Source organism: Varroa jacobsoni, unplaced genomic scaffold (genome assembly GCF_002532875.2).
Source record: "Varroa jacobsoni isolate VJ856 unplaced genomic scaffold, vjacob_1.0 scaffold_1113, whole genome shotgun sequence".
In the NCBI taxonomy this organism is placed as follows: Eukaryota; Metazoa; Arthropoda; class Arachnida; order Mesostigmata; family Varroidae; genus Varroa; species Varroa jacobsoni.
In genome coordinates this window covers 1-13,590 of record NW_019214015.1, presented here as the reverse complement: position 1 = coordinate 13,590, position 13,590 = coordinate 1, and the positions used below count along the sequence as shown (strand labels likewise).

General features: G+C 40.3%; 1 protein-coding gene and 1 long non-coding RNA gene across 2 annotated transcripts in view; one reads left to right on the top strand and one right to left on the bottom strand.

Moving 5' to 3' along the window:
* Nucleotides 1–13,584, top strand: part of LOC111266755 (uncharacterized) — a 101,805-nt gene extending 88,221 nt beyond the window's left edge. The window contains exons 3-7 of the mRNA XM_022844496.2: nucleotides 7,360–7,503; nucleotides 8,139–8,351; nucleotides 10,274–10,523; nucleotides 11,766–11,953; nucleotides 12,617–13,584. Of these exons, the coding sequence (XP_022700231.1) occupies nucleotides 7,360–7,503; nucleotides 8,139–8,351; nucleotides 10,274–10,523; nucleotides 11,766–11,953; nucleotides 12,617–12,738 (917 nt within the window). The 3' untranslated portion in view covers nucleotides 12,739–13,584. The remainder of the gene's footprint in view (nucleotides 1–7,359; nucleotides 7,504–8,138; nucleotides 8,352–10,273; nucleotides 10,524–11,765; nucleotides 11,954–12,616) is intronic.
* On the bottom strand, nucleotides 5,148–8,247 carry LOC111266758 (uncharacterized). Its single transcript, XR_002684257.2, has 3 exons — nucleotides 8,116–8,247; nucleotides 5,804–6,003; nucleotides 5,148–5,616 (listed from the first exon to the last, which is right to left on the bottom strand). It is a non-coding gene; the product is annotated as an uncharacterized LOC111266758 (long non-coding RNA).
* Nucleotides 13,585–13,590: the final 6 nt, after the last annotated feature.

The window sequence follows — 13,590 nt, the reverse complement described above, 5'->3', positions numbered from 1 at the left end:
CACGATTGAAACACATTCCAGTTTAGACAATTGCGTTTAGAGGTGAGGTGGCCCAATTTCCAGCGATTGGGTACAACTGGGGTTTAGAGAAAACCGTAATCCACTACGTCAAACAGTGGCCACGCGACCACGTCGATGCAATGAGGAGGTAAAAGCTCCACATAATTGAGCTCTGACTTTAATATAGCGCCTCGATCTCTGTAAGGCTGAATGGATTCGAATTAATATCTTGTGGTCAGTGGTGCTCGAAGTATGGTATGGCTTCTTCCTAACACGCCCCTGTAGAAAGTAAATCATCTCTGGGACTAGCCTTGAACTGTGATCGGGGGGTCCTTAGCAGACTGCCAGAGGAGAGAACCGCAATTCTGTACCTTCTTTATTTTGCTCAAAAAATAGATAGAAACAAGTGCTTCGTAACGATCCCTAAAAAAAAAAATATATATATATATATATATATATATATATATACAAAAAGCGATCAAATTCTCCTCTTGACACTAAATCCTTTTAGCTCTGATAAAATAGTTCAATCATTAGCAACAATAAATATAATCTATTGAAAAAGTCTACATTAAACCTTAACGTAATCAATCGGCATATATAGGATGTATACATAGTCAGTTTAGCCAATATGTCAAAAAATATTTTACTAGCAACCTATAGTTTACTAGCAACCCTATAGTTAACTACTAACTTTTGCCCCCGCACGTTATAATTAAAATTTTTTTGCTCCTTTATGAATAAATAATACCATGGGTTGGCGGTATCATATTCGCTAGCTGCAGAATCTGTAAGGTCATTATTGATTTGACACTTAAAAATATACTATATAAAATTATAAATATTAGTCTCTGCAGGACAGACCGTTCCTAGAGTAGGTAGTTTTCAGTGTACCGCGTAAAAAGATAGAAATAATTTCGCGTTTTACAAAAACTATCATTGTTATAATTGCTGCATTTTGAGGTGTCCTACTAGGGGCAGTTCATACAAATAATTATCGAACGCACTAGTGACTGGACTAGATTCATTCTCACGTCGATTTAAATAACTTGCAACTTCCTTTTTTTTTTTTTTTTTTTGGCAAGGATTCAATTATTATGGACTAAAGTTTTTGTTTTGGAAACACAAACGGGGCTATCAGTTGGTGGAATACTTCTGGTAATCACGAGCCTTTTCTTCGTATCGAATCGAGGGAACAGCTAGAACGGATTTAGTCTGAGCCGCTGCTGTTTTCGTTGTTTAAAGTTAAAACGTTGCCTAACGATTTCTGTTACGCATCGAACTATTCAGATCAATAACTGTTGCATCAGGAACTACCGGACGGAGTCAATTGTGTCAGAGCCAACAATTACGCTCTAGAGATAAGCGTGTAGATGGAGCAGTTATACGAAGAAAATTCGTACCTCGGAACTCTAAGCGCAGCAAAACGGAAGAAGAGCAGACGGACCTACTTCTTTAAATGAGAACCTAGGCAATCAATGGCGGACATCGACTGGTGTAAAGGAGTCATTGACAAAGTTAAAGACGTCCGCGTACAGGGTTGAGGGAAAAAGGATACTCTCTATATTAAACTTGCATTATTATATTAGTATATATTATGAGCACTCCGCAAATACCTATTTATCTATTTAACTACAAATATTCAGGGGGCGCAGAAATTAGCATTAATAAAAGTATAAAAATGATTTTTTTAAACTCGTAATAGGCTGGAGCAGAAAACATCCGTCTCATAGTACTCAAATGCTAGTCAGGCTAAAGTGCTTGGTTGTTAACGCCAAATCTGCGAAGCTAGAAACAGGCAGTTAGCATAACTGCTATTGCTACAAAACGGAGAGGATGGAGAAATAGAAGAGATGATAAAAAATTCCAGACCGCGCGTTAGATTATCCTTAGGCAGGAGGCCGCGTCGCCACAGTAACAAGACGTCAGCCTCTCCTGCGTCGCTTTCTGCTAAATAGACTCACAGTCGCCCACCGGGCGAAAAGCGACGTTTTCAGTGTTCACTCCCCTCCGCCTTCACCTTTTTCGAATACAAATGGGAGTTCCAGCTGGTCGGTCACTGGACATCGGCGTACAGGAATCCAGTCCAGTCCCGACATCGGGACGATGAGAGAAAATGTGCCGTTGCACTATCCAGCGCACACGCAAGTACTCTTTCTTTCAGCGACTTGCTGCTTAGGTCTGTTACTTATGCGGCCTTCTGCACCTGTAATGAGCAAATAGTTGTAGAGATAAAGAACGTTCATCTCACCGCCCACCGGGGGCGAATTGAATCGTTGTAATGGAACCGCCGCACCGGCAGGCGCAGCAGTAACAGCTTTTGCGGGGAACAGGATACCTTGCCATCCTTTTTGCAGACGTACGTAACATTCTGCATTATAAACAAGATTTTCTACTTCTCTAGATCAAGCTCCTCCAATACCCTGACCAGTTAGGGAGAGCAGGGTGAACCGTGAAACGAACTGCCTCCAGAAGAGCATCCAGCCGTTTCGAAAGCCTGATATGAAACCAAACCCCTGATCCGCTGAGGCCAGCTAATGTCGACTAAATCGACAGACGGGTTAAGGCTGCTGAAGCCTAATAACCTCCGTCGACTGATGATGGCTAGCGACCGGACACTGACGTCTTAACCCTTGTAATTGAATTAGAAAGAGGCCATGGTGAAGACCGTAGTGCAGGCTACGGTGAAAAGAAATAGTGTCAGCGATGATCTAGGAAACGGATGATAATTTGTAAGTCTTAGCCTTTGTAATGCCGTGCCCGATTCGTGTGCGTAACCTTGATTACGTCAAGACCACATATAAAGGATTTGTAGTTAGAAACTCATTTTGTCTTTTTCGTTAAATTGTCGTCGTGTGGGTTGAAAGACTTCTCGATCAATTGTAAGTTTCCAGCATTTAGGTTAATGTGGTGCTATATAGCATGTAGCGATAAGCGAACTTAATGGTTTGTTGCAGGGACCGGGACCCAAAAAACATACATCAGAGAGTTTAAGTCGAAACATATTCGTCATAGTTAAAGAAAGAATAGGCATTGGACTTGATGAGAATTTCTACCGGACTTTATTTCTACCGCTTGCAGTGAAGCGCCACTTGTTAAAATGGCTGAAATGCCAACTAGGAATCGGTTAAAACCCTGTTATCGAGCATCAAATGGATTGAACGATATAATTCTTGTTTGAATGGGCTACTGATTATGACGTAAACCTTGCCGATAGTAATCATATATTCGGCAAATCTACCGATAACAGAGACCGTTAAGAACATATATTATAGGGAAGATTTTCCTTAATTCTATTTACAAATTACAAAGCTTACCACATTACTTCCGTTGTGTGCTAAAAAAGTGCATTTGGAAGGAAACTCTCCTTCTGGAAGGAAAAGAAGTCGAATTGAAACTTTCTAAGCTGTGTGTCCTGATTCAGCTTGAGGTGTCCTGATTCAGCTTGAGAACGATTCAGATAAGAGAAGATACAGAGTTTTTCGTTTAGCATGCAAGACTAAGCAGCTAGGTCCAAGGTGACCTGCATAATGTGGAATCGTTCTTTTTGTCGTTCAGAAACGGCAGCCGCCGGTTTGTAACTGGGTAGATATTACTGAATGGACTGGTTTTGCAAGATGGACTACGGAAAAGAAAGAAAAAAAAAATGATGTTTTCATTTGACTTTCTCAGTTCAGGACTGTGCATTTGGATATCTGCAATGGAAAAAACCTAGGCGATCAAAGAGCCGTTTTTTGAGGCTACACAGATTGATTCCAAGTTGGAGCCGCATTGCCATCAGACAAATTTAATAGACTTTCAGTTATAGGAGTTGTTGGGCTCCAAAGGATTTGAGGTCATTGCGTAATCAGCCGTAGTCTTACTGTAAATAAACTGCGTAATCGGCATAGAAGTATGGTCAACGTTGAAATAATCATATTTTGGTCTATATCCTTCTGGGCGAAAATTCTGACTAGTGTATTATTTAGGTTAATGTATTTCCTGATAGCGAAATCATATTCTTTTATTGGCGTGCTTACATTGGTGCTGGGTATGCTATGCTACAGATCTTCGTTAAACAGGTATTAACTAAAAAATTTTAATTGAAATCAGCCATGATACATTTAGTTTATAGGATTTGGAAGTGATTTATAACGTGCCTGTAGAAAAGCCGCAATTGCCAATTGTGAGAACAACCGCAAAAAGAAACGAAAACCGGGTGTACAGTGGCCCCTGAATGCTCTCTAAGCTTCGCACAAGTGATAGACGAGATTGAGCCGGGGGTTGCTCTCCTTGCTTTTTTCAAGGGGGACACCTTCCAGGAGAGTATAGGACAATATACTCGTCGCCCAGCGTACTTGTGCTCGTTTCTCATTATTAAGCCTTACTGTGGTGAAAGGGAATGTGATAAGATAAAACTATTTCTAAGACGCCAGATGTAAACAGCGTAACCGTAGATTAGTCCATTGATCTGACATGGACAATAGGACTCCTATAACGGTTACCCATGTTTCTGCTATTCCACCATTGAGACAGCGGATCAATTCGAGTGCTAAGTTGCTTGTAGAAAGCGGGACAAGTTTCGTTTGAAAGACCCTTCATAGGAGAACGTAATTATGGGGAAGTGAGTCAGCGTGACATGGTTAGTGTTATACGAGGCATCGGAGTAATTTAACCAGTAAGTACAGCAATCTTGAGGGGAACAGCGACGTCAATGTCAAAGGCAAAAGGCGGAGAAACTCTGAGTTACTCTGTGACATCTGAGCGACGTATCGTGATATGTGTGAGACTTGGTTCTTTTGATCTACTGTAATTCTCCCTGGAAACTAGGTACGATCGCCTTCGTGACATGGAACACGATAGGCGTATATAGAAGATCAAACAACAGTAGATAGAAATAAAGTTTGTATTATTAGCGATTGCGTCGACTGCAAACGGATGGTCGTTAATAAGAAAGGCTTTCAAGGATCGACTTGAAAATCCAGGCATATATACCCTATATAGGACAGGAAGGCCTATTTTTATGTGCAATATCAATATTAGTGAATAACGATTAATATCACTTAATTAACGGACCGAGGGCCCTATTAATAGGATAGTTGACACTAACAATCGGCATATGTTGCATATATTTTAAATAGTCGTACCTAAATTAATTCGTAGCATGATGATCCGTAGGCTGACGAAGATCTCTCGAGTCTTCATTTAGTTTCTGTATTATTGTTTCGTGTTGTTACTAGGATTGGTGTGACGAAAAGTCCCGTGATGATGCACGTCAATGGTTGTTTATTGCCAAAAGCGAAAATTAGAGTATTTCCTGTTTTTTTTTTAATTTTGCTGTTACATTTTAAGGGAGCTGTACTGTAACAGACATACAGATTAATACTAGACGCCTGATGAAAAAAAATCATTGCAACAAATTACTATACTTTTGTGCATTATGAAGTAACGTACTGATCTTTGTTAATCTTAATTAAGAGTAACGTTCTTTTTCCAAAATGTCTGTACTCTGCCCGAATGCCAGAGTTATATTGTTGAGACCTAAGCTTTTTTAAACTTTGGTAAGAAGGAAAATCTCTGAAGGGCTAGATCTGGAAAGCATGGAGATCAACACAGAACAAAAGTCGAGTTTTTTTTCTGTAAAAAAAAACGCAACACAAATAACGATTATTAACCCGTGCATCATCGTAGCGAAACAATTCATATCTTGTTTCAATCCAGTATGTGAATCCATAGCGCGCAACTTTCGGTAATAGAAAAATGCGGTGAAATTAAGCTTGGCCCGTTTTTGACGATACCGAGATGATTGTGTTTGTATCATCACCTGAAATGACGCCCTGATTCCTTTTTCACCCGTTGACAAATCTGTCGCTTTCTCGAAACCTTGATCCTTCGGAACTATCCTTGCTTCTTGTCCTTAGATAGTCTTCGGAATGATCCAACATGATCCTCGTGAGATGTCTAACTCCTCTGCGATTTTCCTAATGGTAGCTGAGCGATCTCTCAGTATGAACCTCATTTTACCTTCGAAAAAGACGAAATTCGGTCACAGTAAGAAGTCACTGACTGCAAAGCGCCTGGCAGAATAGAAAGTGCACGTACAAATCTCGGTTTGAAAATGCCAGATAGGCGGGCGAATATGCCCCCCGAGCCCGGCCATGAATCGACCTTTAGCCAACCAAACCAAGGCATCTTATCCATATTTTTTTCGACCTGGTACTATCCTGTATACTGCTTCTTATAAACTCGGCACTCAAACAAAGGATTAGGGAATGTTTATCAGACGCCCGTCTATGCGATATTGACATAAGCCGTCGCGGCTTATGTACCTTTCACCCTGCCAGTAAATAATTATAGTTTATAAACGGCTCCAATGCTGAGTCTATAACTCTTTCGAGTAAATGAATTTGTTTCCCGTGCAGTCAATTTTCTGTGATACGTGCGATATTGGGCAAAAACGAGAAAGACCTTTGACCGTTGGGTTGTCGAGCATTCATAAAATGTACGGTCAGAGTAGAAGGGAATTGAAAGGCATAATAGGAGGAAATCGAGAAAACAACAAATTTTAACATACCGTGATGACTTGCACTAAAAAACAGAAAATCTTCATTATGAAATGCCTCATTTACGTGTACAGACCCTATGAGCCCTTAATAGATGTGATATCTAAAAGACATTTTGCCATATCTACATCTGATTAACTATGCATCAAATTATTCGACGACCCATTGAGTTCATTCAGTTACAAATAACAACTTGAAGATAAATTATTTCTGAAAAATGTATAAACAAATCCGCAGTTGTTTTCTTCACTTTAAGTCAATAAGAATATTTAATGAATGGTTTAGGTAGACATCATGTGATACGTTGGGTCTGTGAGGGAAAAATTTTAGCCAGGACTTAGCTTGGCCAAGACTATTATCAAAGGCCCTTTAATTTGGCAATCGGTTAACTAGTCAAGGCAAATTCGTTAATAAAGACTAGCCATTGTTTGTACTGCACAAAGCTCAGGTTAACGCTCTGATGACGATTTTATGTGCAGCGACCTGACTCAAAATAGAGAGGTTTCATTTTAGGTTATCAATACAAAAGGTATACACAGTGTAACGGAGCAATATATTGTCTTCTCGGTATGTTAATGTTTAAGCAAAATTTATCAGAAGACGAACCAATAACAGCTATAGTAGTCAATATGTATGAAAATTTCTTTACATCGATAAAAACAAGGCTATTGCGTAGTGAACTTGTTAAACTGTACACCTATTTATATTTGTTGGATAGGAAGAAAACAGTTAACAAATTACGCTGGTCAAACATGGATGAGCCAAAGACTTCTTAAACTAAATAAACTGTGTTTGTCATTTTGCTGTGTTCTTGCAGGGTCTCATGGTGCGCTGGGCCCTCAGGGTGAGCCAGGACCTCAGGGACCTCCTGGAGAGCCTGGTAGGGATGGCGAAGACGGACTTCCTGGTAAGGATGGCCGTGATGGTTCTCAAGGGCCGCCTGGCCCTACTGGACAAAAAGGTAACACATAAATGATTCCTCATAGCGTGTTCACTGTGTGCTTTTATGATCTTTGAATGTTTCCAGCTTTGGCAAAGGATATAGCTTTTCTACAAAGATTTGCTATTTACCAATTGTCCAGAAACATAGCCTATAGAAGATACTATTCAAATAAGTAAAGCATTGAGCCTTATAGCAAACGTTCACTTCTTGTCCTTTCATGTCAGGTAACGAAAACAGCGCTCACTTAATAGACTAAATGTCGTCCTATTAGCCGTAAAAAGTAATGAGCCTTGGTTTCAAGGACCTGTAAAAAATAAAAGTCTTGTTGATTTCTCAGGAGGTGCTTTTCTCTTGCAGTTACCCTTGCAGGCATAGACCTTTTCTACTATTGGAAATGAATATGTCATAAAAGGAATTCTGTTTTCTTGGTCGTGGGAGCAAGGCTAACTCTTATTTCTTTCTCTTGCTTTCTGTTCGAAGGTATGTGAACTATTTTTGCAGACAATAAGAAGGATCCTAGTGATTATAGGAAGATGTTCACTTTAGCCATTTGGCTTTGATGATCATCTGTTTTGTACGCGCCTCACTGACAATACATAGCTATGTAGTTTTTTTATTGTAAATACATACGTTGTGCATTTGGGTATCCACAGGCGACGCTGGTCAGGTGGTTCAGGTGAATGCAGCGGATGGCAAAGTACAGATCGTTGAGGGTCCTCAGGGCCCGCCAGGTGAGAAAGGCGATCCTGGGCCCACAGGCGAACGCGGAGACAAAGGGGAGGAAGGCCCACGAGGTAAACGCGGTGCCATTGGTGCGACGGGAAAGACCGGACCTCAGGGACCCAAAGGCGAGATTGGTATCAAAGGTAAAATTTCGTTTATTTATGTTGTAGTAATAGTATAGGCATCACAACCCTATTGTAATATGTTGTCTGCAAATTAGATGTTACAGCATTATTAACGTTGTTATTTGGTCGTGTACGAAATAATTATTTTTCTGTGTTCAGACATAGCTGGGCTGTACATCTACCAACCAGGGGGTTAGTTACCATATGAGAATTTCAAACGTTTCGAGTCCTACGCCCGCCACTGACACTGGGCGCACATTAGGCAACTAGCTCCCAACACCAACAATTTTTATTAATGTAATTAAATTTTACGGTACCAAAATTAGATCATTATTTCGCACGGTTTTTTCCCAACACTATTTACTATGAATTCATTGCAGTAATTGATTTGGGCTAGGAACAAGAATTATTCAAATAGTTACGTCAACAATTTAAGATGAGCTACAGTCTGTGAGCGATACTCGTGAATTCGCAGAGTTTAATCATTCTACTCTATCGTGACTAGCGTGACTAGGGCCCGTTGGACAGAATGTAAATTATAAAAGCACTGCTATTGGGTCTTCTTCTTCTTCTTCAAGCCCAACTTTATTCACACAAACTGTGCAGTGCTATCTTAGTTGTCGATCTCTGTATTGTTAGCGAATGATTATTTTAAAGCTGTAGCTTACCGAGCTGAATCTTGGGGTGCATGGGGGATCCTGTAACTAATCCTATTCCCGCCCCAAGCAACTACCACCCTGCGAAACCCTGATGAAGACACGATATGTCCTTAGCGGGAATTGATTTCCCTTTTTTTTCACTACACAGATAGGTTCAATCCGTACATATCTATATTTAACCCACACCGTACGTTGTTGTGCGTGCGGAGCACCTCTTAACTAGAATGGCGTAGGTGGAATATTGTAATTCAGTGTAGTTAAAGTTTGTTTGGTTATATGCAATATAAGTTGAAACGGTAGACTTTTTTTTTCTATAAATTTTTTAGTGAGATTAGCCTTGATTTTTGGGTGAGTCTTACTTGAGAGTAGATAACTGAAGCCTCGAAAACTTGACAGTGTTTTGAAAAATCGAAACTTCAAAAATAACGCATTGCGTTTACCATTGTGAGAAAAAACAAAAACGGAGGAATAAACAGTTTATTAGTGTTGTAAGGTGGGTTACAACTAGTACCGGAGAAATAGAGTTTCTGATAAATCGAACAAGACCGAGATTCGATGCAGCACAAGAACTTCATTATTTTATACGGTCCGTTTTGTCCGACACATATGTGAATATATTACAAGTTTCGCCTATCAGCGATTAAATTTATTTTTGAGCAATAATGTTTTTTGCAAGACGTGTTCGAAGTTATTAGTAACTTAATCCAGTTAATAACTTTGTAATCAATGTTGATGGAAAGATATAAGGAGCTTGGATTTTTGCATTATAAAGACTTTACGAGACTACTTTCTTGAATGTAGTCCCGTAAAATTAAGATGAGTCTTCTATCCTCTTTTTTTAAATTAACATGTTTATCTGAAGAATGTTACATACTTGAACTAGCAATGATGAGTTATGTTATCTGTTATAGATTGTAACATAGTGTTAAGTTTCTTTACACTCGTGGTCGCTAATGTTTCTGGACTTGAATTTACAGGACACAACATTAATACTAATTATAAGATGTTATCAGGTAGCTAGCATAATGTAGCAAAGGGTTTATAATAGGCACCTAACCGTTTCATACCATTGTGCCAGCTATTTTGTTTTTCCTCCTGTCGGATAGTAAAATCAAATCAATACTGGATTATATCTAGACTCCACCGCTCTATCTTTGCTTTTTGCCCAGTTCTACGACAGAGGATCGATGTTTTCGATTAACATATTATCACTGATTATCGCATTGCCTCTGTTCTGTTTCTTTGCCCACATACTTTGGTGTTTCTCGGATTCGATTTCAGGCGAACAAGGCGAATCCGGCAAAAAGGGTGAGAAAGGCGACAAGGGAGATCAGGGCGATGTCGGTTTGCCAGGGGCACCCGGACGCCATGGTGACAAAGGCGAGCTGGGTGTCCAAGGCCCCCCCGGACTACCAGGGGCCCCTGGCAGGGAGGGCGATAAGGGCGCTCGGGGTGAGAAAGGTGATATGGGCATGATGGGTCCACCGGGACTTCCCGGATCACAAGGCAAAAAAGGCGAACGAGGAGATAGGTTTGTGTTGTTTTAAAGTCGCATTGTTTTGCTTGCTGTAACAGTAAAATGTAACAGATTCATATATAACGAATTTTATTACGTGATAAAATGTCTGCATTATATGATCAGAGGAACTAACTTGCAGCATAGCGAATTTATGCGACGCTCTGTTTGGCCTGATGTGCCTCTTCACCGTATATACCGTATACAGTAAGCTGTGGAAAAAGCATTGACCGCTAAAATTCAAGCAAGTATTTTTATACTTTGAGGTATACATAATTAAATTAAATAAGCACTCTATCGATCAATGGCCACCTTCTATGTTCATTGATAATAGCATAGTGGCATGAGCGTAGAGCTTTTATGATTTTTGGACAGAAAATGGTGACTCTTGTATTCCTCCATTAAAACTATATTATTACCAATAAGGAAGTTCTGCGGAGACCGACAGAGATGATAGTGTGATGCTACAGGATCTAGGCTATACGGCAGGTGCATTAAAATGTCCTATCCAAGTTCGCTTATTTTTGCCCGCTAGTTAAAAATGTATGTGATCTGGGATGTCACTGACAATAGTGATTCGGATCAAGTGTTTTCAGGCCGTGACAACTCACATTGCACAATTCCTTCCCATCAAAAGGATAGCATCACGTCCTTTGGCATCAGTTGAAGCATATTACTCTTTAATGACAATCCAGATTTTTGTAGCTGTTTTTCTTCAAATGATTTAAAACTGTTTGTTTGGTGGTGGATACTTAGCTCCGTAGCTGTTAACTTTTGCAATAATTATATGGACTCTTTCCGATATAGGTCTATTACATTAAGGGGCACTTTTCGTACCGAGGTCTTCAAACCGAAAGTGATAGAGCCACCTGTGTGTTGTTCCTTTTAATCATGCATTTTGACTATAAACAGTAGACGTATGTCCATGGGCCTAGGCAGGATTTTTATTGTAAGTAATTAAAATTAAATAAATCGCTTATCTTCTTCTATTGTGTTCTATTTTAAGTTTAAATGCTGAAGTCCTAATACGTCTACTCGTTCCAAACCTCAGGCTTTTCAGAAGACGTTAGTATTGACCCGACGAGGCTCTATTTTATTTGAGCTATGTAGCTTGAAGACCATCTACCAGGAAAAACAGTCAATTCTTTTTCAACGTTCCTACCTACGTATACATAACTATAAGTACCTATGATTTTACTTAAAATTAGATTTTGTTATCCTTCGTCTCATTGTTGTCCTGCTTTTTTCGTGGTTTAGAGGGTCAGATTCGCCTCCCCACTACGCTGCCCATCAAGGCATGATAGCCACGGACAGTTTTGACCGTGAGTATAACATGATGGGTGGATATCAGCCCGGTCCACCAGGCCCGCCAGGACCGCAGGGTCCACCAGGTGTCAAAGGTGACAAAGGCAGCACCGGTGAAAAAGGAGACTTAGGAGAGAAAGGTGTGTGTGAAATGAACCACAGAGCGATAGTAATAATGCTAATGATACATCACTGAGCTATTTAGTCGGCTTTTTTATTTCACAAAAAAATACAGTCATTGCCTAATAATTATTCAGGTATGTATATATATACTCAAGTCATCCATCACTTGCGAAGACTACAGCCTCATCTTCAGGTCAGTCCGAATACTGGATGCATTAATACCACATGCATAGACTTAACGCTGAAAAGTCCGCGGGAATGAAGACGAACGTTCTTCGTAGCTTCATTCGCAAAAGCGATACGAATACGTTGCCACCTTGAATGGTCTAGAGAGCATACCTCTAGCAACAATATAAAAGTCATGTGACCGGTGAATTTGAATAATGCGTCAGCGCCCCCTTGCTAAAATCGATTGAAGTTTGCACTCGAGGGCTGCGCTGTATAAAATCATGTTGTGGAAAATTGTACTGTATAATGAATGTAATACTTAAAAAAACACGTTTTATTTTAAGCTATTGACAAATACTGCATAAGTTTGTGGCGTGATAGAGCTACGTTATAAAAATAGGTAGTAGAGAAAGGGTGCGATGCCGGACTCTCTCTCTCTCTATATATATATATAATGAACAAGATGGTTATGGTAATGACTGGGTAATATTTTTCACTGGTCCTCTTTGCAGGTGCTTCTGGTCGAGACGGTCCAATGGGATTGCCTGGCATTTCAGGCCAGAAGGGCGAACCTGGCAATCGGGGTCGGCCGGGGCGCAAGGGTGATCGCGGCGAGTCCTATGGGGGTTATTAATTAAGACTTACTCGCTGGGGAATCGTCATTCACTCACACATTGACATAGAGCGGCACAGACGCGTTTGCACATAAAAGGACACAGAAGCAGAAAAAGACGCACACGCTTACACACCTATTATGCGATCCGCCAACTTGATCGTCGTATTTCTGCTTCTTTCGACCCGCAGGACGAAGACCGACATATCCATATCTATGCCAAGCTAAAGAGACGTAAATTCTAACGAGAAATGGGCCAATAAGAGCTACTTAAGGTTTAGTTAAAGCGATTAGATCAAAGGTATCTTTTGCTTTCCAAGAACGAACTTGAAGGCATCATAATCGAAATGTACTAAGTAACTTTGACCTAGTCGATTATCAAGTTAGGGGGATATTAGTGACAACAGAATTTTGAATGTGCTGTAACGAGGAATTCTTGTATGTAGCTTTGACGAACTCTAGGTCGACAGACACAGTACGGACAAAAACACGAGCAAATCCCATGAATGGAAAAAGTCAACGAGAGATCACATTGTACATAGCCAAAAAGGAAGAGTTCGGGCAGAGAAAAGTTGGACAAGCAAAATGGCAACCACAAAAGGTCTACACATGACAGCGATATTTGACAGCTTCGTATTAACCAACCGCATCGGGCGACTCTACGAACCACTTAGAAAAGAACGGCTCGCGCCATCTTTCAAGGGTGAAACTCATGACGGTGCGTCCTGTCGTCCGTCGGTCAAAGCCTTTCAAAATCGGACGGGATTCCAAGTCTTAACGAACCGGTTAAGTAGGACCTGATGGTATTGCCAACTCTGTGTATATTTCAAGTTTCTACTTTTCCACATGATCAATAATGCTTACTGATTGATC